The sequence below is a fragment of the Centrocercus urophasianus genome, unplaced genomic scaffold (assembly GCF_019232065.1).
Source record: "Centrocercus urophasianus isolate 14NV4802_14NV808 unplaced genomic scaffold, USGS_Curo_1.0 seq_10, whole genome shotgun sequence".
Classification (NCBI taxonomy): Eukaryota; Metazoa; Chordata; class Aves; order Galliformes; family Phasianidae; genus Centrocercus; species Centrocercus urophasianus.
In genome coordinates, this window is record NW_024884142.1 from 90,825,894 (window position 1) to 90,852,699 (window position 26,806).

At 42.4% G+C, this 26,806-nt stretch overlaps 1 protein-coding gene across 4 annotated transcripts; it reads left to right on the forward strand.

Annotated features, from left to right (window-relative positions):
* Positions 1-655: 655 nt before the first annotated feature.
* On the forward strand, positions 656-26,806 carry BTBD3 (BTB domain containing 3). 4 transcript variants are annotated; one of them, XM_042817644.1, is made up of 5 exons: positions 656-738; positions 17,208-17,469; positions 17,954-18,044; positions 18,536-18,654; positions 22,623-26,806. In XM_042817644.1, the coding sequence occupies exons 2-5, from the start codon at positions 17,327-17,329 to the stop codon at positions 23,653-23,655; spliced, it is 1,386 nt and encodes a 461-aa protein (XP_042673578.1). In that variant the 5' UTR covers positions 656-738; positions 17,208-17,326; the 3' UTR covers positions 23,656-26,806. The 4 variants fall into 4 exon arrangements, with proteins under 4 accessions (XP_042673578.1, XP_042673601.1, XP_042673591.1 ...); XM_042817667.1 differs by lacking the exon at positions 656-738 and adding an exon at positions 6,433-6,481; XM_042817657.1 differs by lacking the exon at positions 656-738 and adding an exon at positions 6,852-7,035.

Sequence of the window (26,806 nt, forward strand, 5' to 3'; positions counted from 1 at the left end):
GCTTGAACACCATGGATTTTGAAAGTGTTGACTGTTCAAGCACTGGAGTAGACATTTTGGAGTCAATCTCTTGGACTTACTAGTTTTGCCAGAAATTTTTTACTTACTTCACCCCTGTTAGACATAGCAGACGTGTACTTCCAGAAGGCACTTGGCCAGCCCAATATGGTGCCCTTGCACAGATGCAGGAATCCTGGCTAGGGATCACTCATCACCCACCAGGACAGAACACTGGGATGAGGATCCCACATACTGGTTATGGCTCTGCCCTCAGCTGCTTTGCTCTGAGAGCCATGCCCAGGACAAAACTCTACAGTGGACTGCTTTTTCACAAAAGGGTAAGTCATTGATTCAGATGGGGAAGGGCAATTTATTTCCTCATCTTAACAAGCGCACTCCATTCCTGTTGAGCCCCAAACCCACCTGCCTGACACAGCCACGCATCATCACTGCAGCCTTTAAACAGACAACCTCAGTTTTGCATCTTTCCATTTTTTGACAGGCAACTTTGTTAAGAAGAAAAACATGACCACAACTCATGGTTACAAAGGAAAAATATTACTGCCCTCCTGAGGCAGACAGGGAAGAGTTAAATAGCACCTGGGGCATGACTGCATGCCAAAGCTATAAAAGACTGCAGAAGGAGCATGAGCCTTTGGAAGAAAAACTTGGAAGTGGTTTCTGGTGTAGTTTATACAGCTGGACAACAGGAAAGGAGGTGTGACTGTGCTGCTAAAAGTAAGTGATTTTAGTGGGGAAAGGGCTGGGGTGTTGTGTCAGTTGTAAATGTTACTTCTCGGGAATCAAAAACTCTTCCAATTGCCTACAAAAGCCTCTCCTGTCCCCAGTGCTCAAGGGAAGAGAAAGCCCCAACAGCTTCTCCATACCCTCCTGTGGTCTCTTTGCAATGGAGTCCTGGGCTGAACCTGCAGCTGATGCCACACATTTGTAGGATGTTTGACCAAGCTTCTCTTTATAAACATAAGGAGAAGAGTTATGAGATGTGTGATGAGTGGGACAATGAGGCAGAGTTTAATGTCTTATTTGTGAGCAAATTATGTGTGTGCTGCTGCAGGAAACCTGCAGAGGTGATATGGCTAGTGCCTGATGCTGATGATTATTAGTCAGGGGCATCCTAGTCATCTGAGAGCCACTAAACTTGGCATGAGAGCTTGCCAGTAGTGGCAACAATCTGACTGGTTGCAAGGGTACATGAAGAAGGGGGTACGAGCACTGGATCCCTGAGCAGCATGTGGTGAGATTGGTGTTTCAACGCTCCCCCTGATGAGTGAGGCACAGAAAGGCTCGTACAACTGTGGGCACCCACCTCTAGACCTGAATTAGTGCACTCTGTCCCTGTGGGATGCTGAAGGACTTTCTCATTAGCATTCACTGATATAACACTTCTGAAAAAATGTACAGCTGCTCCACAGAGGTTACTCTTTTTCCTTTGCTGCTCTTGTGCTCAGGTTGCATTAATATTTTGCAGCCTCAACATGTACAAGATCTTTTCCTCTGTATTAAGGCCACAATTCACACTGGGGGTTCTGGTATTTCTGTGCATTTACCTCTTAGTTATTATGTTAGCAGAAGATGTCATGTGAATTCCTGCTCTGTAATGGACAACAATATCTACTAGTTCATGTATTTCTAATTTGGAAAGGTTAACAGTAGTTTTTTTCAGCCTGAAGGGATTCCTGTCCCAGCTCTTCAGGAGAGGGCAAAATTGGGAGAGAAGAGGAAAACTGTATGTGCCTGAATTCTCAACCAGAAAGCGCCGTCTACTAGCTTCGCTCCATAGCCTATGTGACTTAACCTTACAGGTCTAAGGGCAGACAAAACTCAACACCCTCTGCTATTATTTCATTAAGTATTAACCCAATAGTCAATCAGAGCTATAGTCCTGCTGGAGATAACAGGATTCAGCTTCTGGAGGCATCTGGAGACCTAAATAAGCACAGGGGACATGGCAGTGCACTGGGGACATCAGGATGGGGCCAAGCTCTGTTTTGTGTAAATCTCCAGGTCTGAGAAAGCTGACAGTGCATCTCACTCTGTCTGCTTCTTCTTTGGTTACCCATCATACAGCCTGAGTATCTGCAGAACACCTGGGGGTTTCACCTATACTGCAAGGACTTGAACCTGTCCGCCAAAAAGAGCTTGCAGCAGCCATGCACATTAACTTTACACATTGGGTGTTTGCTTCTGACAAGCAACTCTTCATATCTTTATGGCTAGACATTATTATATTGTTCTTTCATTTGATAACTGCTCCAGTAATAGCTTCCATTTGCAGTAAATCTCTTGTACTGCCTTTTTTTCCTCCCCATTAAGCATAAGACAATAACCTTTCCGGGAAGCTGTGTAGAGAGACTCAGTGAAGCTTTAAGAGGTGAGGGTAGACATGGGGGGCACAGCCAGCAGTAGCAAAGCACCTGATGGAAAAACGCTTTTGGAGAAATTGCAATTAAATCCTGAAGCACTTGAGGAAAACCTCCTGAGTATACAAGCTGAACTGGAAAACGAATATTTAAATGCCTTTTCAAGTTAGTAAGTCTTTGTAAAGTGCTTCTCAATACCTGGAAAATCTCTGGGACAAGAGAACAGACAAGTCTGGATGTGACTGAATACAAATATTTGACTCTGTTATCCTGCCAGAAACATATGGCAGAGTGTATCCCAGTTAAATGGCTTTGCAGACACTTAAAAAAAAAAAAAAAAAAATTGATCAGCTCTCCCATGCACAGCTTCACCTTCCCTAGCCATGCTATAACCCTGGGTTTGTGGTAAGCAGTACTGGTGCTTGCCTGGAAACCTGGGATGGAAGCAGGCAGAATCCCAAAGCTATGATGGAACACTCCAAAAGAATCACAGAATCATTAAGGTTGGGAAAGACCTCTAAGATCATCCAGTCTCTCCATCCACTTAAACACCAATGTTGCCCAGTAAACCATGCTTCTTAGTACTACATCTACACATTTCTTGAACACCTCCAGAGGCAGTGACTCAAACACCTCTCTAGGCAGCCTGTGTCAGTGCCTGACCACTCTTTTGGAGTTTTTCCATACATCCAACCTAAATCATCTCTGGCACAACCTGAGGCCACTGGCTCTTGTCCTACTGCTAGTTACATAGGAGAAGAAGCTGACCCTGACCTTACTACAATGGCCTTCCAGGTAGCTGTAAAGGGCAGTAATGTTTCCCAGAAGCCTCTTCTTCTCCAAACACAACAATCCCAGTTCCCTCAGCCACTCCTTGTGCTCCAGCTTTATCCAGCCCTTTCCTGGATATGCTCCAGGGCCTTGATATCTTTCTTGTAGTGAGGGGTCCACACCTGAATGCAGTACTTGAGGTGTGGCCTCAGCAGATTTGAGTACAGAGGGATGATCACGTTCCTGATCCTCCTGGCAACACTATTTCTGATACAAGCCAGGATGCCATTGACCTTCTTGGCCACCTGGGCACACTGCTGGTTCATGTTCAGGTGACCACCGATGAATGCTCCCAGGTGATTTTCCTTTGCACAGTCTTCCAGCCACCCTGCCCAAGCCTGTAGTGTTGCATGGGGTTGTTGTGACCAAAGTGCAGGCCCCTCAGCACTTGGTGTTGTTATTACAACCTCCTGTCATCTGCACGCTTATTGAGGGTACACTCAGACCATCAATAAAGACATTAAACAGGATGGACCCCAAAATCGACCCCTCGGGAATACCATCTGTGACCTGTCGCCAGCTAGATTTAACTCCACCACTCTTTGGGCCTGGAAATCCAGCCAGTTCTTTACCCAGCAAAGAGTGTACCTGCCCAGGCCATGGGCTTCCAGCTTCCTTAGGAAAATACTGTGGGTGACCATGTCAAAGGCTTTGCTGAAGTCCAGGAAGACAAAATCAACAGCCTTTCCCTCATCCACCAGGTGAGTCACTCGGTCATAGAAAGAGATACGGTTGGTCAAGCAGGACCTGCCTTTCATGAACTCATGCTTACTGGGCTTGATCCCCTTGTTGTCCTGCACATGCCTTGTGATCTCACTCAAGATGATCTGTTCCATAACTTTCCCTGACACTGAGGTAAGGCTGACAGGCCTGTAGTTCCCCAGATCCTCCTTAAGACCCTGCTTTAGATGTCACATTGGCAAGCCTCCAATCCTTTGGGACTTCTCCAGTTGACTAGGAATGCTGATAGATGGTGGAGAGCAGCTTGACAGTCACCTCTGTCAGCTCCCTCAGCACCCTCAGGTGAATCCCATCTGGCCCCATGGACTTCTGATAGTCTAGATGGAGTAGGAGGTCTCTGTCTCTACCTGAATCATGGGGGATTTATTCTTCTCCCCATCCCAGATTTCCAGGTCAGGCAATAAGTACACTGAAGACAACTGGTCTGACTATTGAAGACAGATATAAAGAAGACATTGAGAACCTCAGCCTTTTCCTTATCCTCAGTGGTCACATTCTCCACCATCTCCAGTAAAGGATGGAGATGCTTCTTAGCCGTTCTCTTACTGCTAATATATTGGAGGGAAAAAAAAAAAAAAAAAAAAGATGTTTTCTTTTACCACAGTGGCCAGGTTGAGTTCAAGCTGGGCTTTTGCCTTTCTAAACTTCTTCCTGCACATTACAACTTCCTTGTAGTCTCTTGGAGATGCCCATCCTTTCTTTTTTCTTTCACAGGAGGTAGGCTCTCTTTTTCTCCTAGTCTCATCAAAAGCTCCCTGTTCATTCACGTTGGTCTTCTTCCCTGCTCCCTCATCTCAAAGCACTCAGGAAAAGCCTGCTCTCATATGCCTTTAAGACTTCCTTCTTGAGGAGCATCCAGCCTTTCTGGAGAGGCCTTCACTGCAACTGTTCCTGGGCTATGAGTGCAACAGCTTCAGCACAAGGAAACAAGACACAAACATGCAGTCACACCAGAAGTACTTGCTTTTTTCCTCTCCTGCTGAAAGATGATTTGGTGGCCACATACTCCAGTTCTGCTCAGGTCTGCATCAGGCTTTCTTTGAGACATGAAAGGTATTCATGATCCAGGCTTCTGTGAGCAGCTGAGCAAACTGGGCAGGAAACTCAGGAGAGCTTTGAGGATCCCAAAAATCTGTCCTGCTGAGCTCACACTGGGACTATGATCCACACAGCCTGAAGGTGAGGAGGACTGAAAGCAATTAATAACACTTCAGCAGTGGGCCGTACCCCATTTAGTTCATAATGGAGGTGTGATCTGGCTGCAGCAGACCTGCCTTATTTCAAGGTAAGAATGAGTTCACCACTGGCCTGTGCATGCTTTTAAAGCAGGATGTACAAATCAGGTGAGCATAATGAGTAGTTCCATGGCCAGAGCATGTTTTTCCACCATGGGATCACAAATCCAGGTTGCAAAAAGTCTTTTTCAAAACAAGAGACATGGGTTTCTCTCTGCCATTTACCACTCTGAATTACCTGAGCTGCAAAAAGGCCTTCTACCTTCCATCTGAAAACACGATGGAAAATCAAAGCAGTTATCCAGGTTTAACCCCGCTGCTTAAATTCACTGCAGACAGTGAATATTTTTGTTAACCTTCCAAGTCCCAATTAAATACTCATTTGCACACTGTAATTTAAAGCATGTACTCTGCTGGTGAAAGCCCTAAGAGCTATAGAGTGTGTACGTATATGGTCATTAGAGTTGCTGGGTAGTTCTGTATCTACTTTAATAGCTAAAATATTTAAATAGGATTATCACAGATGTGCCTTATGTCACACTGCAGAGGTATCTGCTGAAGTAACATCTGTAACGAGGGCAAATGAACCGTCATGAGAGACTTCAGCCAGAGAGCAACACCGACTCTAGAAATAATTGTCTTTAGGCATAAAAAAAAAAAAAAAAAAAAAAAAAAAACCACCTTGAAGTAAAGCCTTTTCCTAAGCTTTTAAAAAAGAGAATCCAGTACACATGTTAATTTCCCCTGTGACCAGAGAGAGCAGCGCTAGGTGAACCGGAGCGCCGATGGGGGCCGCGGCGCCGCTCCCTGCAGCGCTGCTGCCCGCACCGATCGCTTCTGAAGCGGCTCGACCGCCTCGCGGTGCCGACGGGGGAGGGCGATAGCGCCTTAACGCCCCGGGTTTGCTAATCTCCCACACTCTCTGAGCTTGGGCTGGTGTCCCGACGCAACCTCCTCGCTGTTCTATTGACACTACAGCCTACGAAGCGCCATTGCTTCGGTGCTTTTTGGAGTTTAAGCCGCCGGGCTCGAGCGCCTCTGCCTCTCCACGCCGCGCGCCCGCCGTGCCGGCTGTGCAGGAAGGAGTGGGGGGGGGAAGGTGCGGCGGGTGCGCGGGCGCGGGGGGCGGGCGAGCGCGCGCGCTCTCGAGGCGGGATCGCGCGGGGCTCTGCGAGGGGCCGCGCCGCCCCGGGAGCGGGGGCGCCTCAGGTCAGCGGTGCAGGGGGTGCCGAGGCGGCCGTTACGGCCTTCACCGGGCGGGCGGCGCCGAAGGGCGGCGGCGGGGAGCGGACGGTAAGTCGGGCGGGGCCGGGCCGGCGGCGCCGGGCCGCGGGGCCGGGGGGCGAGGGAGCCGCCGCGAGCGGAGGGGCCCGGTGCCGGGGGCCGAGGCGGGGAGGAGCCAGCGGCTCCCGGGTACGTCTCGGCGAGGGACGGGGCGGAGCGGCCGCACCTGAGCGCCGGTACGGCGAGCGCCGCTCCGAGCCTTCCGCCAAAGTTGGCGAGCGGGAGTTCGGGCGGCGCGCGGAGCTGCGCGAGGCGGCGGTACAAAGAGCGGCCTGAGGGGCTGCGGGGGGCTGCCGGCTGCGCGCTGCGATGTGGAACTTCCTCGGGGAGAGCGGTGTGACTGAGCGCTGTTCGACCGCAGTCCTCGAGCTGTGGGTTGGCTGTCCTCGTGTCTGCAAACAGAGCTGCTTATGGAGGCCCGGCGCCTCCGGAGTTTTGTTCCGGGGCGAGGGCAGCGGGCTGTTCTGTTCCACGTGAGAAAAAAGCTGAAGTTACCGTGTTTAGTGCTCCTGAGGTGATGGCCTGCATTCCTAATTAAAGCACCCAAAGCTGGCAGGCGCTGGGTAGGTTTCCTGTGCTCCTACTGCAGTTTTCATATTTTATAGTTTTATTTTATAGTTTTCTTTATTTTTTTCAGCATTAAATTTATACCGGGGGGTTTTATTCTGTGGCCCAGGCTCCCTGTTTGTGGAGGGACGTGGTGTTGGGTTGTGCGCACACAAAGCACATTTGGTTGTAACGTGACCGTCCTGTGCCTGGCTCAGGCTCAGAACAGGTTTTGTTTTGGTGGGAAAGAGCTGCTCTCATCGTCGCCTACAGAAATTGTGTGGTTTGTTGTGTCACATCTTGGTAGTTTATTAGATAATTCTATTAGGGAATTAAATACTTCAGGACCTTCTGCATTTGAAATAAGTTTGCCAAAATTGAACGTAGCGTGTAGGACTATTTCTCTGCTGCAGCAGCAGAATAGATGGTAACTTCCCTGGTGTTTCACCCCCAGTGATCCTCGGCTCTGCCCTAAAGGAAACACCTTTCAGAAGCAAAGCGGAGTTCCTCTTTGCTTGCCATAAAAGGCTGAGAGAAAGGATTCAGCTATTGGTAGTAATATCCACTGTGTAGATACTTGCTTGTTAGAACTTGTAATAGAAATTTTTTATCTCAAGTTCCAAAACAGCTGGTATGCTTACGATCAAAGTTTCAGTGCTATGGCAGGCTCAATTAAAGCAGAGGTCTGATGATGATTTACTGCTCATTATGCTGTTTGAAGAAATTTAGGCCTCCGTCCATTGTGTGAAGTTGTATAAAGGATGCTAGTTCTGCAGCAGAATGTCATTCATGCCCGTCATTAGCTTTGTCAGATCATTCAAGATGGTTCTCTTGTGACTTTCTACTAACTCACCAATCTCGCAGGCTGTTGTTTTGTTCTACGAAATCCAGGGGAAAAGTTTAGTCACCTCATTTGTATTTGTGGGCTTTCTGTTTTTCTGGCCTGGCTTGTCTCTTTTCTGCTCCTGTTGGTTCATTTGAATTTGATAACTCAGGACACTAAAGTGAAAGAAGATTGAAGTGAGTTCAGTGTCCACAGAGTATTTGCATTTTAAAATACAGATGGGCAGCTTGGTGATGTCTGCTGGGCACTGTGGGTATGTAGAGCATATTGTCACAGAAAACAGATGTGGAAGGTACACTGAGAAGTCCCCTCGTCTGTTACCTGCCTTGTGAGGCTGCCTGGTGCCCTGATTAGCTTCAGTCAGGGAGGGTCAGGTACCACCCTAGCTACAGTTTCTGGTACTCTACAGAAATGTAAAGGAGTCATTTTGCTTCAAAATGTTACATTCCCAAGCATTATAGTTTTGTTACCTCAGGTTTTGCTCAGTGCTTGCTTGGTGACAAAGGTTTTTTGAGAGTAAGAGCAGAAAGTAACTGGTTGGGTAGCACTTCTGCTTGCACCTAGCAGCTGTGAGGTTTTATACACGGGCTTTTAAGGTGGAACAAAATCCCTTTGAAGACTAATCCATGATGTGTTACGGCGTGTCACCTTGCCCTGCTAGCAGTGGGTGTGGGTGAAAGCTTAAGCCGTGGTCTTTGAGACCGGGGAGGAGCTGAGGCAAGTTGCTTATTATTTACAATAGAAATGCATGCAGTGACTTCACTTCAACAAAGGAACAGTGTTTTGCCCTACTTGGGGGTCCTCAGCGCCCGGTTTAACTCAGGTGGAAGCAATCCCAGCCCTACCAGTTTGCTCAGTTTCTGTCGAGGCACGTAGCTCAGAGGTATACTGTGTGATGTTAGGGTAGCGCCGTGCACATAACAGCATACGTAGAACATGTAGGTGCTGTTTGATCTTCGACTACCAGGCTGAGATGATACTGCTGCATGTATATGAAAAGATAAAGGCTTTCATAATTGGCAAAGTTTTATAATATGTAAAACTGATGCACATGCGGGTTTACCTTGCATAATCCCTTAAAATACCTGTATTTGTTTATTTTTAATTACTTTCTCCTTCAATTTTTTCTCTACCACAGCTCTGAAAATAGAGCCAACAAGACAGCATTATTGTGAAGGAGAGTTAGCATTTAGGATACCCTGGTGTTCCTGCACAAATAAGTCTAACTGCTTGAAAATATATCTTGAAACCAGAAATGGAGGAGCATATTCATGTCCATCTTCAAAATTCATTCCCGCAAGTGAGCTGCCATTCACTTGTAAAGAGGAGGAGAAATTAATCAGAATGCTAAAGCATGGGTGATCTAATTGGCAAGTATGACTGAAATATTTGCCGTGGAAGAAAGTGAATCTGATTTTGTGAAACATGTAAGCAGATCACAGTTTGGCAGTGGTTTTGTTCCCCTGGGGAATCACCATTATAAATCCAAGCAGAACCTGGCTGTGCTGTGTGAAGCTGGAAGCAAAGTTAAGAGCGAGCAACAAAATCCGCAGCTTCTAACATGTGGTGAAAGAAAATTAATTGAGTACAGTGCAATCTAATGGACTTAGTGTTTGTGTTCATTCCTTCAATTATTTGGATGCAGTGATTGGTGCCTCACAACCAAAAATCGGGGTTATTAAGCAGCTGTCAAAAAATTATGAGTGTTTGTTCATGGTTTTGAGACTCTCTTGAGAAAGGAGAGCTACTGTGCTTGATGATGCATTTCTTTGCTTTGCTGATGGACTAACCTGTTCCTTTTTCACTAGCTGGGATAGTCTTCTCTTGTCATTTAAAATGCACTGGAAACAAAAAGCTGTACCATTTTCCCTTCTTCTAACTTATTTTAAATACTTACACTGAATGGTTCCAGGTACGCTCTCCTGTAAACATAAGCGTGCCATTGCGTTGGGTTGTAAGCTGGTCGTTTCACATCTAGCGAAGTTCAGGGTCCTGAGGATTGGCATGATGCCATTTTACCATGGCAGAACCCAGTAATGTTTATGTTACAACACCTAACCAAGCTTTTCAAGTCTCCTCCGTTTTCTTAACTTTGTTCATTTGCAAGCTTGAAGCAGCTTAAAGCACAGCAGTCTCAGGAAATTGAAGTTTGCAGGCTGCTGAACAGTTACAGTGCAGGTCGTAGCAATATCCTCTTCCCTCTCATGTCCCACAGGGTGCTTCATCACTGGTTTGATGTGAAAGTAGGTGAGCTGCTCGTGAAAAACAAAATCCTTGATTTCCACACTAACATAATCAATGGTAACGTGTTGTCCCTTTGGATCTTGATGGGGTAGATACTGTTCTAGTGCCACCAGCTCTTAAGTAAGATCTTGCTGAGAAGTTGTCTTCATCTGTGCTACCTTTTGGCAGACTTAACTGAGCTGTGTGTAGGGGAACAAAGACGTTTGGGAGACAGTGATGGAAGGGAACAGGATCGTTGTCTTTGTAGGTCCTAATATAGCTAATTGAATGAAGTGTTTCTGAGCCGAGTTAAAGTTAGTATAGAGATTTGTCTAGTGTAAAATCTGCCTGTAAGATAGGAAGGGAAGTTGTGGCTGTAGTTACCTGATCACAATCTCTGTTGAAATAAGCAGCATGTGAGTACTAATTGTAGTGCTGGTTTCTCTCAAGTGCACTGAGATCGCTAGCTTCTTTCTCAGAGGGCACTGAATGATCATTAAATGCTAATGACTTTTGATTACTGTTGACCTCGGTCAATTTAGAGTTAGCGACCTAGAGATGAAAACCACTGTATCTCATTACCAATTTCCTGAGCTATCTGATCTTTCCTTTGTAGGTCAGTTTTGATAAGAGGCAGAATAGAATTAAAGTTGACCTCTGTCTTAGAAAAGGGGTTGAAGGCGTTCAGGTTTGCAGTATTGTGCTTGGAAGCAACAACAACAACAAAAGGAAGCAGCTACAAGGAAAGAACTTATCTTTCTGACCCCATGGGTTGTCAAGAGCAAAACTTATCACTTCTAGTAGAAAAACAGCCTATCACCTGTAACCTTGAATTTCTCATTTTGTAGCTGCAGTTTTTCTCATCTCAAGCGTCTATTTATAACTTGTTCTTACTTTGAGCCATGAAGCAGCAAATGAGTGTTTATAGGATAAATTGCCAACTCGGCTCTAGGATGTTTTCTACCTGCAATTGCCAAACTATGTGCAGGATGGTAAAGTCATCTATTTGATGTTGTGATGAAGCATTTCACTTAATTTCTTTCCATATGCACAGAAGAAAATGTGTGATAATTCACTGTTATTGTTCACTGTAGACTCTTTAAATGAAAGGTGTTTTTTATACAGTTGTGGTTTCTACAGACTGCCATTCATACAGCAAATATGGCATTGAATTCATAATGAAAATGTGTGATAAATGTAAATATTTTTCCTCACTTTAATATGCAAGCTCTATTTATTTTTGTCAAGCTGAAAACAAAGCTTTTAATTTTAAAAGCAAAACTCCGCAGTGTAAAAAAAATCTTGTAGAGTTATGTTAGTATGTTTGGGAAAGAAACATTCAGTTATTGAACCTCTTACTGTGGTTAAATGGCAGAGGGAAAGCAGCTAAGGAAGAATGTAACAGGAGAGTAATGCTGCACTCGGTTTGGGCTAAGCCTCAATTGGTGAGCATGTAGGGAAGGAGGATGTTCATGATGAAATAAATATAGGGATAAATGTTATTCTCAAGTACTGTGTTTTGATTTGATTGCTTTGTCTCAAAAAAGGGTATTGCTGTAAAAATCAAAAGGGGGCAATGAAAATATCTGCAGATACAAAAGAAGGCATATTTAAAAGATGAAGGTTGTCTTGATAGGGAGGCCAGTAAGAAGTTTTGTGCAGAGATGCAAATAATACAAGAATGTGAAAACAAAAGGCAATTTTTATTCTCTGTTCTTCTGTTTTATAAAAACTTGTATTTAACTACTGACTGGGCTGCTCAGAACTCCCTGTGTTTGTTTCCTTGAAAGCAGTAAGAGCACTCATGGGGGAAAAAAAAATAAGAATATCTTTATGGATAAAAATATTCTGAAGCTTTTAACCTTCATACTTTAGAGCTTAAGATTATCACTAAGCAGAGTTGGGATGAATATTTGTAAACAAGCATTTTGCTAGCATACAAGCTATAGCAAAATAAATTTTAACTTCTCGTATTGGTTCAGGATGCAGTTCTAAATTGATGCTGTTCTGAGAAAGAAAGACTCTATTTTTTTATTTTTATTTGTACTGTGTGTTCAGACTTCTTTGGTAGCCATCGCAGTGTTACCCATCTTCGTCCCTGCTTTTAGTCTTTGGTGTTTTTTTGTAAGGGAGCCCTCACTGAGTGAGACTTAGGGACCAACTTTTTGATGCAGCAAACAGGAACGTTTACAGTCCTGGTTTGTCCCAGTGCTGCCTGCCAGAATCCTGTGTGAGAACGGGTGGTGGGAGATTTGGTCAATTCTGACGTGCTTTGTTACTGGAGAAAATCAAAATGGAGCTGTCAGTCCCCTTTCCAACTGAGTGTTTTTGCAGACAGGAGGGTTGGGATGGGTGGTTTCTTCCAAGTGACTAAATAATTCATAAATAGTTAAACAGCGTTAAGCTCCTCGGCTGTCTGGGTTGGGTTTCTTGGTTTTATTGTTTGCTTTTTTGCTCTTTGAACTTGTGCACATTATTTTTTAATTAGTGTTTGAGTGAGCTTAAATTCAACGAGAAGTAACAGCAGACAGGTAGATCTGTTAAATATTAAGTGTATATTTATTTTGGTTAATAGAGATGTACCATCTGAAACTGATTTCTTTGGGGAATCCAGAATTTATACAAAGAATTTTAATAATGCATAGGCATAATAATAGCAGCCAAGGAAAAGACTTGGCAACTTTACAAAAAAAGAAATAGATGCATGTTCTTATTGCCTACTTGGAATTGGTTCCTCAGTTCAGAATCTGGTTGTAGCAGCCCACTGGGAATTGTGATGAAGTCTTGATTTTTAGGGAAATTGTCCACTTTGTGTTTCTACATGAAGAGCAGAGCTCTAAATGTGAGATAGAGGAAAAGCACAACCTATTAGAAGACAAAAAATGGAAAATTTGGGGTATGCTTGCTATTGCAGAAGGAAGGACTGACGCAGCATGAGGAAGAGTTTCCATCAACCTTGGAAATTCAGTGATTTCTCAATTGTGCCTTTAGAAAGGCATAAATATACATGCTTTTGCACCAAGCACTGTGCAGTATAATTCCTGTGACAACCTTCCCAATGGTTTCACAGCATATTATGGTCTTAAAGGGTAATTAGAACTGACAGTGTAGATATATTATCTGCATTTGGGTTTAAACTGTAAAATTAATAATTTTTTTTTTTTGTTTTGACTGTTTGTGTTTTAAACACTTTTTAGCTGAGAGGTGATTTCCAAGGCTTATAACTTGCCCTGTATCATTTGAAAGGAGGATGAAAGTGGATGCATAGCAGCTCAGCCTCATAGTGTAGCCCTTTGCCAAGTGCTTCACATCTGGCATTTAGAATTTTCATTAGACCTGTGTTAAGATTTAAGCATGGAATTTCCTGCACCCTTTAAGTTAATACTTTTAGTGTGGTTACTTTGCTTACAAGTTAATATTGATGTCTCTGAATAATTGGTTTTTTTTAGATGTTGATAAAGTTCCATTCTGCTAATATATAATTAATAAAGAAAAAGGAAAATTATTGGAGAAAATGAGGGATACAGCACAAGTTTTCAGAGGTGGACAGAGCTTTGGGAGAAAGAAGGTCCTTACTTCTCTCACCAGAGATAGACTGCTTTGAACTTGAAGTTTTGACTCATCTTTCAACAGGGCACACATCTGAGCATGCTTTTACTGACTGCAGTGAGCTGTAAGTCATTAACAGTATGTGTATATGGAAAAAGAAAAACTATTTCGTAGGAAAACAGATGGTAGGTACTGCCAAAACTGAAAGAATAGTGAGTGCAAGAAGCACTGGCTCTTTCACTGATTCTTTCTGTACTTTTCTTTTTCCACTTCACTTGAGACAAATAACTGATATGTGATGGTTTGTTTTGGAGCTAATAAAGTTCAGTGAAAGGTGATATAAAGCCTGTGGAAAGGGTCTTAACTTTTTCATAGGAACTTCTGGTCTGTTGTGGAATCATTAATACTTTCCCAGTTGCAGCAGACCAGATTCTGATGGGTGGCTGTATGGGAACTGCTGAGTCACAGCCTGAACCTCTGATTAATCACCTGAGGTGAGCCTTGAGTCAGCCAGAGGAGCTCAGGTGAAGGCAATTCACCTGTGCTGCCGGAAGGGGTGGAGCCAGGCTCCACCCCTCCTGGACCTATTTAAGAGCTGGCTACCAGAGGGGAAGGATCTCTTCTGGAGATCCCCTCTTTGGTATCTTCTGGTGAGCTCAACCCAAGGGTAAGCTCTTCCATTTATTCTCTTTTGTGATCGTTGTCTGCTTTGCCTTACTCTCTTGATTATATTGCAATTATAACATCTTGGTTATACAAAATTATAACATCTTGGTTATACAGTGGCTTAGGTGTGAAGCCACACCTAAGCAGGATAGGTGCAGCAGATGTGAAGTTTTATCTTTGGTTACTAGGAGTCTGGCTGGCTTTTGGATTTGGCAGAACAAACTTCAGCCATAGCTTTCCCTCTCCTCCTTCCACAGAGAGCATAGCATGTTTCACATTGTGTTTTGTGGAAGTCGAAGGCATGGTTGATAGCTGCCAGTTTACATTTGCCTGTAGTCTTTCCTGCACAGACTTAAACAGTGGCTCTGTAATTCCATTTCTCTTCTGTAGCATCTTGGTAACCTTATCTGCTATGGGTATAATCTTTGGGCTTCCATTGACTAACTTGTTTGTTGGGACCTTGCTTCTTTTATTCTGTGGGATTAGGTAAAATGGATTTATGGAATGAAACTCAAATCTCTCATATGAATCTCCTAAACTCCTCTATCTTTCTCTTGCCAGTTGCTATGATGAAAACCAGGTTTTCTGACATGTGGCTCTTTGGTATCTGTACGCTTGCTTCCCTGTGGAATGGCAAACAGGTTGTTATTGTAACTGGAAGAGATGGAAGTTTACCTAAGGAAGGGGGGGAAAGAACTTGCACAAATCCAAGAATACTTTGTATTTCCATTGTAAATTCTCTGCTGTGAGCAATTATAAACATTCCATCCGTGGGATGAGTTTCTTTTCCTTTACCCTTTCTTTTACCATCACAATTCAACGTGACAAACATGGTTAGTTTCTGTCCCAAACAAACCTGTCACAGATCAAAAAGAAAAACAAGTGAGAAAGAGAGTAAAAAAGGGAAGAAAAGCTTGCTAGGAAATATTTCTTTGGCAGTTGCATGATCTGCCTCTCCGTCTATTTAGGAACAGGTCTCTACTTTTCAGCCACACCAGGTTTGACCCTTTGACCCACCATTTTCTTTTAAATTGACAGACAGAGGAGATGGATATGTGTCTGGAAAAAATATCTTGTGATGACTACTGCCAGTGTTTTGGTGCTTAATATGAAGTTACCTCTCAAGGAGACCTAACAATCTGTGCGGTATCTACACTTAGGCATTATAATTCCAAGATTGTGTTACAGATTGTGTTATAGTTGTGGCAGTTGCAGTTGTTTTTTCAGTAAATAGCCTGAGTAGCATCTCCATGCTTCAGTTTCAGTCCATGGCAAACTCTTGACAGGCATTTCAGCAAGGTCAACTTTTTCTCCACCAGCCTTCGGTCAATTTTTTATTTTGGTGTTGTGTTCTTGTCCAGCAAAACTAATTAACTAATTGAAGAACAAAGATGATTTTTTTCTTTTGAATTGGAAAATAATTGTGAACTGATGCTAGAATTATCAACCCAACCAGTGCTTTAAGGTGGGAATGTTGACACCTAATACTTTTGTTATGCTTGTCTTTTTTTTTGTTTTTTTTAATGCGCTAGACCTTCTACTAAGGAAACCTGATCTAAATTTAATTCAAAGTAAACTAATGACTGAAAATTAGTTGTTTTTTTTTTTTAATTTAAGTGATTTCATTGGCATATCTTATATCCTGTTTATTTCAGAAAGTATTTATTAACAGAATCAGGATGTGTTTGCCTCTTGAGAAATGCTTTCAGCCTGCGATTCATAAATTGGTCAGATTTGCATGGAATGCTTGGAAACGTTGATTAAGTATATCCCCTCCAATTTGCTTTAATCTGATTGCACATGTAGAAGTTCCCTTCTGATGTGGTGCAGCCATGTCATGTGTAAGCTGGCCTAACGAACACTACTTAGTCATTTGGGACCCCTGTTAAAAGCTATTACACTCCCTAGAAACGTAAGGAGTTAAAACTAAAGCTGTGACCTCATCTCTATTCATGTTACATTGGAGTAGAAACTGCGTGGAAGGGGATCGTTTAACTGTGTCGCTGTCTTTGCTGCTGCTAGCTGATTTGCTTTCATTTGGTTCCCATATTTATAGCGTGCTCTTTCTGAACAACTGCCACAGAAGGGATTTGTGAGCGTCCTAGGCACGTACGAAGCCATGCTAATACAAACTGCGTGTGGAAATAGCTCCCACCGAAACATTTAGGCTCTAGGATGTTTCTACCTGATTTCTGCATTTTATCCCTGCCCCTGTGAAATCCAGACAGCATCAAGAAGAGCTGAAACACACAGGCTTCTAGCCAGCTGGGCACTTATGTAACTGTGCGTGCAGTTTCCCTTATTACTTAGCACTGCGTACTAAATGAGGAGCGCAACTGCTGTCGCTTTAATGTTGGAGCCGCGTACGTTACAATAGGTGTCACTGTGCGGCTGAATCCAATCGTTATCAGTGACTTCAGCTATTGGCTCTGCGTGCTGGCTGACTCCATCTGCAGGGCTGGAATATCTGGTCGCTTCGGCTCCGCTCATCGCACAAGTTGAGCTCGCTGAGCGGGCGAGCGGTGCTACGGCACGTCGTGCCTGCCTCCGGTGGGAAGCTGCTGCGACAGCCGCGCGTGTGCCTCTGTGCTGGGTGTGCTGCTTTTGGGTGGCTCGCGGTCAGGAAAGCTGGGAAGAAATAAAACTGGCAGGAATGATGGGGATGTATTTAACAATTCAAGTACTGGATCAAACTTAAAGCCTGGTTTCTTACTCGGAATGCTGGAAAGGTCACCTTGTCTTGCTGGAAAAGAAACTCTGCTCTGCTGCTCCGTGTTTAACAGCTCACACGTGCATTTTTTAATGTTCTTAGCTAGTCAGGTTATCTAGCTATACAGACAAGTATACTCATGGTAGATGAGAAAGGGAAGAACATGAAATGTCTCACCTTTTTCTTGATGCTTCCAGAGACGGTTAAGAACAGGTCCAAGAAGAGCTCTAAAAAGGGAAATAGCAACAGCAGCAGCAGCAAATTGCCTCCAGTTTGCTATGAAATCATTACCCTGAAGACCAAAAAGAAGAAGAAGATGGCTGCTGATATTTTTCCCCGAAAGAAACCAGCCAACACTAATACAACTGCTGTCCAGCAGTACCACCAGCAAAATCTCAATAACAACAACACTATTCCAGCACCAAACTGGCAAGGACTTTATCCGACCATCAGAGAGAGGTAAGTTCGGGGAAAGTTTATTTTTGTTCTTTGAATGGAGTGGTGAAAAGTAGTGAGATGCTCACAATGTGTACTTTTAGCTATTCATTTATTCACTGAGTAAAGCAGTTCTCTCTGCGGAGAAAAGTATTCTGGTAATGGAAAATATTTTCCTATCTGTTTTCTGTACAGTGCAGCTGTCTGAATAATAAACAGTGTAAATAAGAACGTTGCTGGCTTCAAGCAACAACATTGCTTGTAGATGTTAGTGGGGATTTGACTGATTTCCACTTTTTGAAAAGTTTTTGTAATTTTTATACACCCCTCTGCCCCTCCGAGCTTTGTTTTTAATCCATACACAATGTATAATGTAGCTAAAAACAAAGTGTAATCTGCTTTTCATTCTGCTAGTGGGTAACTTTAAGGTGTTCAGAAATCTGATTTCTTTGTTTTGCATAGATGCAAAACTGGGTTCTATAAATTAACATGTTGCCTCTGTTTGTAGAAATGCAGTGATGTTCAACAATGACTTGATGGCAGATGTGCATTTTGTGGTCGGGCCACCAGGTGGGACCCAGCGGCTGCCGGGACATAAAGTAAGCAACAGCTGCAGTGTTTTTGTTTTGGGGGGGGGAGGGATGACAGGAGAGCTCCCACAGTTACACCAGGACGCAGCGTGCAGGACTGGGCTCTTCTGGGGCAGGCATAATTCTATGCAGTAAAAGGCTACATGCAGTGCTGTCCCTTGCTTTTCTTTGTTTCTTGTATGCTTGTATTGGGGCAGTCGCTGCAAAGTTGGGAATGCTGCTTGTGCTGTTGACTAATATTACTCTTGAGACTTTCTAGAAATAGTTAACTTGTGTAGTGGATATGAGCAGTTTCCAGTAGCTAATGCATATATGCCCATGAGAGTAAAATGAAGCGGAAAATGTGTAGTTCTGTTCTTAACTTTGACTTCATTTCTTACTGAAGTGCATCTAGTGCCTGTCAGTGAAGCCCAGTATGTTCAGAGCGGCTCTCCCACATTGTTTTTGTTGGCAGCTCTTTTCAGCTTGAAGCATGAAATAAGATTTCCCTTTCTCAACAGTATGTCCTGGCCGTTGGGAGCTCAGTATTCCATGCAATGTTCTATGGAGAACTTGCTGAGGACAAAGATGAAATCCGTATACCAGATGTGGAGCCTGCTGCTTTTCTCGCAATGCTGAAGTAAGCATCGTTCATCTGCTAGATGTATTTTCCTTCATGATGCACCACATACTTTAATTTAACTATGACAGTACCAGAAAGAAAGCAGTTGCTTGAAATACTCTTCTTGTGTTTCAAGTATTTCAAACTTTTATCTGGTTTTGGTGTCTCCTTTTTCTTCCAGGCATGCATGTATTAGGCTGATGTAGGCAGTTGCAAATAATGACTTTGACAGCAGATCTTTGGGCACATTGTATACTGTAATGCCTATTGATTTGATTTGTTGCCACACATGGTAAGCAAAGGAATGGAGTTACTAAAAAGAATTGTCAGCTATAAGAAAAAAAAAAAAAAGAAAACCTCTGCTACACTTCACAAGCACAGCGGAAAGTTAAAAACAACAAAAACATCAGAATTGCTGTGTTTGTATGATGGCATAGTTAACAACTTCTTTGTAAACTTGCCGTATGTGTGTCTGGAACTAGGGGGGGGAAAAAAACACACCCTAAATATTGAACAGAACTTTTAATAATTAAATTTCTCCTCATTTGTCTTAGTGATGCATCTAGAAAGTGATAAAAAGGCTGTTGATAAGAGTAGGATGGGTTTTACTCTGACTGGGGGTGCTTGGGGGGTCAGTTTATGTGATTATTTATCTGTCTTTGGTTTCTTCTTGCAAACGCCATAAGAAATGCTGTTGTTTCTAAGTGAACACAACGAATCAGTTTCCCTGCTGAGTTGTCCTTGAATGTATCTGTAAACTCTGCTTTTAAAAGGGAAATTCCCTATTACAGATCTGCTAATCCTTTGAGGTCGCTTTTTTTTCCCCTTCAGCTTTAGTAATTGCCATTGCACCCTGATAAAGAGCATACATTAGTACCTGATAGTAATGCTTTTCATGTGCTGCAGATTCTATTGCATGTAATGATGTAATCACTAGCTACTTACTGTCTTCCACAGATTCTTTTGACTAGCTTGTGATTAGAGTGGTTTTTTTTTTTTTCTTTATATGCAACTTTGACTATCCTACAGTGCCACCGACACACAGAGTTTGCATAGAAGTTTTTATAGGTTATTGTGAACATCAGAACTGTGCAAATATTAATAACTGCAATAAAAAAGCTGAAGTTACACAGCTATTCTATAGATCTGGAATGTAAAGATAGAACGTTATGTCAGTGCTGTGCTGCAGATCCCCGCGTTGGGCCTCTCTGGTTTTGCAGGTGTTTTATGCAGGGCTCTGATCTGTGCTTAGCTTTCATGTAGACTTTTACAAAGCACAAATACAAGATACTTGGATACCCCTCCCCCTTTTTGAACAGCGAATCCTATATCGCTGTGACTGAATGTGACATGCCAAGTAAAAACGGAGTGCTTTTTGAATTTGTCATTGTCATGAAGGAATATATTCAGAGTGCAAACCTAGAGAAGAGAATATCAGTGCTGATAGATAGGTCTTGATGAATTATTTAGCCCATGGCAATTTAGGGAAGTATCTTGGAGGACATGACCAGAACCCTGGAATTCTTTACCCTCTAGGCTTTTATTTAAAAAAAGCAGAAGATGACGCACATTTTCTGTATTCATTGTGGATGTTGAGCTAACCTTCCCAGTGCACATTTCTGCTGCTGCAGTGTTCCTGAGCCCGCAGAGTGTTCCCGTGCCTGCAAACGCTGGAGCTGCCTGCAGCTGTGACTGCAGAGATGGGAAAGGATGTTGCTCAGCAGTGCAGCATTCCCCTCATCGCATGATCCCAAGCATGTGCTGCACTGGGTGGAGCCTGGGAGGAGACATGGGCCCATCACTCCTCTCCCCCCAGGAAATCTTCCCCATGAGTGCTGCCTGCAAGTCTTGTGAGTAGATTCTAAAGGAGGAGAAGACTTTTTACCCATCCCGAAGCAGTCTTATCTCTCGTGGTGATTTTCGCAGTCAGGAGGGACCTGCAATAATCTTTGTAGGAAAATACATTGTTATTTTCTTTTCTGGACAGTGAATTCTTCTAGCGTAACTGTTTTTTGTCATTTAATATATAGTATGCATACTTAGAGTGAAGATCTGATAAGGTGGTGCAAGATGTAACATAGGAAATAGCACATTGACTGATATGCATATATGAATTATTCTCTCAGTGAAATCAATTTGGCAGTTTTCTATAGTTTTATACATAGAGTCAGAAGGTTGTTAAAATTCATAATCCTGCTGGCATATTGAGTTGGTGTCTTTACTGCATTATATCTTAATATTGACTGTTCAAGTTAGAACTATGGTCTCTTGTTAAGCCAGGATGAGTGTGTTATTAAACCATCGAACTCTGCTTTAGCAAAATCCTCTTTATACGAATAGAATGAAACTGGGATGTGAATAATTGTCAACCAGCATCGAGGTGCACTGGCACAGTGAGAAGTGTGGAATATTGCTGACAGCCTATCTGTGCTGTCTGTTGTAAATCACTGGTATTAGTTTTTTACTTTCATGAATATTAAACTAGCAACTTTGTGCTATTTCAGTATAAAACAGATGCCATCATTCTCTTTGGTACTAGCAGGCAAAGAAAAGTAATATGAGGGACAAAAGAGTTGAAGAACAATGAGGAGAATAATAAAACCAGATAGATTGATACATTCAAAATATTTTGGACAGTAAAATACGTAAGGCCTAATCCTTTGTTGTTACAAATAACCCAGCTGAAACCAAGTAATAAAGGGTTGGGTTGTTGTTGTGTTGTCTTGGTTTTTTTTTTTTGTTTTGTTTTGTTTTTTTTTAAGTTTGTAGGAGTATTCTTTTTCTCCATAACCTCTTCCATTTTGTTATATTGCTTGGGCTGCATCTGCTCTGAGCACAATTTCTTGATATGACTTGGAGAATAGCACCCTACAGCTGCAAAAACAAACAAACAAAAAAAAGCAGATAAAGATATATACAGCTTCAATCATTTCAGGGTAGGTACTAATTCCCCTTTCTAAGTACATTCCGTTCTGCCAAAAATACACTGTGTTGGGAAACTTGCTAACTAGAACATTTTAATTACTCCAGGGTTGCATAGAACTTCAGCTTCACTAGAGGAAGATGCTTTTATCAAGCATAACCATCAAGACTTGCTTATCCCTGTGAAGAGTAAAATTGTATTTGGCATGGTTTTAACACATGGCATTCACCAGCTGCAAATGGGGCCCTGAAGCATGAAATATTACAAAGAACAAACTGTACAGTGCTCCATTTCTGCAAGTGATGAATCCTAGCAGTTTAGTCACAAAATAATAATTTCACCTTCGTCACTTCCACTACACTGTTGTGGTAGTAAAAGGCTTTTTTTTTTTCCCTCCTTATGTGCTGACGCTGAAAGAAAGCACCGTATTATTGCAGCTATGATGCTGTAGGCATTAATAAACCTGAAAATTAATTTTCTATGCCTTTTGTTTTTTTATGTTTCATTGCCTCGTTTGGAAACTAACCAAAAAAAACCATCAGTAATTAAGAAGATGAGTAGCACCTGTTATACTTCAATAGCATTTGTGTTCTGAGAGATTAGCTAGTTATTAGCAGTAAGCTAGTTTTCATTCCTCTGTTGGTATGTACCTCAATAAATCATCACCACTGACTATCATGGGACATTAAATCCAGGTACCATTTGTAACACGTGTTCCAGACTGGTCTGTTAGCCAAGTAAGTTAGCACTTGAGGAGCTACCTTCTGAGGATGATATTCTGTCATTAGTCAAAGCATGTACAGAAGGAGAACAGCTGAAGAAGTTGCATTCTTTGTACACTTTACCATTTCTGCATAGTCTGTGCACCAAATGAGAAGTTTTTCTCACCTCAGATTTAAGCATGTTCTCTTCCCTGGTCTTACATGAGTGGTGATTTTAGCTTGTGTTTTCTTCGTAGATTTAATCAGTGTTCCCCAAAAGCTCTACTTAAATATTCCTTCTTCGTAGTTTTGGGATGTTGACAAATGATCCCTTTGCATTAAGCATGCTTGTTTCATTTCAGATACATATATTGTGATGAAATTGATTTGGCTGCAGATACTGTCCTGGCCACTCTTTATGCTGCCAAGAAGTACATCGTCCCTCATCTCGCCCGTGCCTGCGTCAACTTCCTAGAAACAAGTCTAAGTGCAAAGAACGCCTGCGTGCTGCTTTCCCAAAGCTGCTTATTCGAGGAACCTGACCTGACCCAGCGCTGTTGGGAAGTGATTGATGCCCAAGCCGAGCTGGCTTTGAAGTCCGAGGGCTTCTGTGACATTGATTTTCAGACGCTTGAAAGCATTCTCCGACGGGAGACTCTGAATGCCAAAGAAATTGTTGTTTTTGAAGCAGCTCTGAATTGGGCCGAAGTGGAGTGTCAGCGACAGGAGCTAACTGCCACCATAGAGAATAAGCGCAAAGTCCTGGGAAAGGCGCTGTACTTGATACGCATCCCTACCATGGCACTCGATGATTTTGCAAATGGCGCTGCTCAGTCTGGGATTCTGACTCTCAACGAAACTAATGATATCTTCCTTTGGTATACAGCTGCCAAAAAGCCAGAGTTACAGTTTGTAAGCAAGCCCCGGAAAGGCCTTGTTCCTCAGCGGTGCCATCGTTTCCAATCCTGTGCTTACCGCAGCAACCAGTGGCGCTACAGGGGCCGGTGTGACAGCATCCAGTTTGCTGTTGATAAGAGGGTGTTTATAGCTGGTTTTGGGCTATACGGCTCCAGCTGCGGATCAGCAGAATACAGTGCCAAGATTGAACTCAAACGACAAGGAGTTATCCTAGGCCAGAACTTGAGCAAATATTTCTCAGATGGTTCTAGTAACACTTTCCCTGTGTGGTTTGAATATCCAGTACAGATTGAGCCTGACACCTTTTACACAGCTAGTGTGATTTTGGATGGTAATGAACTCAGCTATTTTGGACAGGAAGGAATGACAGAAGTTCAGTGTGGGAAAGTGACTGTTCAGTTTCAGTGCTCTTCGGACAGTACAAATGGCACTGGGGTACAGGGAGGGCAAATTCCTGAACTCATATTTTATGCTTGAATGTGTGGAGTGAAAGCATTTTTTCCTATGAAAAACCTGTCTAGTTCAGACCTACTGACGCTTAGCTCTTTATCTGCAGATATGTGATCAGTACAAGTTATTTGTCACAAACGCTACGGGCGAGTTACTGGCTTGCTATACTTGTAGCATCATTGGTGATGAAGTTTAAGTGTAATATTTAACTTTAAATTGGAAGCTGTTATGAATAAGCAAGTTTTGAATGCTTAGTAAGAGAGTTACCCAATACCTGGCGATGCTGACCCTTGCTTTGATGCACCTGAATCACCAGAGGATGCCCTCTTATCTCGTGGGCTCTAGAACTCTTTCCACTAAATGCTGTCATCTTTGATCAGTTTTCTCTTTCTCTGTTTCCCACTCTTTGCTTATAACTGTTTGGGGAGATGAGTAGAAAACAAGGAGCCTTGTTTTATAGCTCTCTTCTGTGTACTCTTCAAACTGAAGAGATTCCAATCAGCTGAGCTGATTTTGATCATGGAGGCTAACAGAAGTGCTTCAGTTCTAAACAGAAGAAGTATAGGTTTATGCCATCATCCTGAGAGAGAGATTCTGCTGTAGCCAGCTGTTTGAGGAAGCTACACAGTGTGCTGACCAGAATGCATGGACATGTTCACAGTGAATAAGGGTTTGGGCTTGACGTGTGACCCTAAGAGTTCATATTCCAGGAATCCCACCTTGAAGGCAAGAAAGTACTTGCACATGTTCAAATTATGTACACGAGCTGAAACCTCTATTCTTTCGACCTAATTTTGCTATATTGAAGTTGATTTACTATTTAAATTGCTTTTTGAATCCTTGCTAAATAGACAGGAGTTAATATCTAGCATTTGATGTAGGACAGTTTTTATATTTTTCTTATTTTCTTCCTAAACATTTAGAAGCATGTGGTAGAGAAACAAAAGAACGTACTGGTCCCAACTTAGACTTCTTTTTTTTTTTTAATACTGTAAGAATTTTGAAAGAGACAAGATTCCCAAATGTGGTCATGTTACAGTTAGTGTATATCATTAGATAAAAGTAAGGAGGATCTCTTACAGCTGCTTATGTGGAACCTTCACTTTATCTGAGTCATCTCTCAAGCTTCCTGTCATATGTCTGTCATCTCTGGAAAAGTATTAGGGTTCACAGCTCTTTTTGAGAAGGAAGTAAGTATAAATAACAGATGTAGGTACTATTTAAATACAAGGAAATCTTTCACCCTTGCATTGTGACACTTGTGCTACAATAGGGTCCCTCTGAGATGCAACTCATTTAATCTCTGAAGTGGGTTCTTGTGTGTGTGTGTGTGTGTTAACAAAATTAGAGGACCAAATAATTATTAAGGCAGTCTGAAGATTAATATATCGACACATTAATGTAGCACAACCCTAAATTGACTTGTCAGTTTTGCGATGAAAATCTTTTTCCCAGAAGATTTTTTATCAGTTTGACACAATTACTCTTATGAGTTTCTTGACAGATGAAACCCTGGCCTCTGGCCATTGTTAAGTGCCAACACTTCTTTGCAGTGTCCAGAATATCATCTGAGATGAGGAAAAACTGGAATATAGATAACAGACGCTTTATGGCCAAAGCTCAGTTCTTTCCTCTAGGTAACAAAGGAGAGTCAAGTGAAAAATTACCCTACAAGATCTATGCCTTTCACCCATCTTACTGTTTAGTGTTTTATATATATACATGCGTGTGTGTGTGTGTATGCAACATTCCTTCTGAAATGTAAATACCCTCAAAATATGGTGATTTTTTTCTTTTGACAGATGTACATAATCCAGACTGTTACTGAAATTTAAACAGAGTGGTCCATGGAGAACTCACAGAGATTTTAAAACAGCCGCCAGTTAAATATATTTAGATGTGCAGCCTAAAATAAACAAGAATGTGTGGACTGGAGAAAGAGTTGCTTAAGAGACTGCAAAAAGGAATCTAAGATTGTTGTGAGGTAATGTTCATCTACCTGGAGAGAATGTTTTGAGCAGCAATTCCATTTATGTAAATAGACTTGGAAGCAGAGCAAGATGCTAATCAGCCTGCTAAATTTTCATACAGCAAGTGGTTGACACAGATGTAATAATTCGGAGTGAATGTCAGATTGACAAGCTGCTTGCAGTAGCAAGCTGCATTCTGAGTTTAGGGAAAAAAAAATGAGGTGCCTCAGCTGTTGGGACAAATCAGTACTGCACTGCTATAACTAAACTCTGGTTCTCACTTTTAATTTTGTTGGGTTTTTTGCTTGTCTGCAAATACAGGTAAGCTATCTGCTACGTTGGCTGGAATAGATGGTAGGAGATTGGAATACTGTATAGCTGTATAAAATTAGCTATTATTTAATTATTTTTATTTGCTGGTTTTATTAAATCGTTTTGACGAAGCAGGATGAAAGCTACCTCTGGCTTAATTCCTCTGAGTCCCTTCCAGGTTCTAGGAGCTGCTGCATGTAAAGTTGTTTTTTAATATGGATCAACAAACATAAGCACTCCGAAACAGCTTTTGAGCTTGATTGTGAGTCCTGCTTGATGCTGACAGATGCTGCTGTATTGAGACGGTGGCTAGTTGTAGTCCCCTTGGACATCCAGGCACTTAAGTAGGTGTCCACATGTAGATTTGGTCAGTTTAGCAGTAGTATCTAAGCTTGAACACGTGGATGTTCTGCAAGCATCGGCTGTATCAACCTGGAATGTAAGCATAATGTCAGTAGAGAGAACTTCTGGTAGATTGTCTTAAACTGTACCTGGCCACCTTTGCTATTTGTATGTTTGATTTTCCCGGTTAGGGGAATCTGTGATAGGGAGTATAATGTAATATACTTTCTGCATATCTAAAGTAGTATTTAAGTAAACACTTTAATTTCTACATGCTTACTGCACTGAACTGTTTTATTTGTTGTTTGTTTTGTTTTGTTTTTTTTTTAATGTAATTAAATGCAGCTAACTTCAGGTAACAGCACTCGTTTGTGCTGGAGCAGTGTTTGATTTTGGCAGGCTTACGGCATTATTTATAAAGGACAGATATATAAATATGAAGTACCTCATGTTGAATGTTATTGTACTGTATCTTCAATGTCACAGTGCAGATCTTGTTGGACTCATGAATGTGTATAATCGCGTTAAACCTACGAATAAAAATGGTTCTTAAA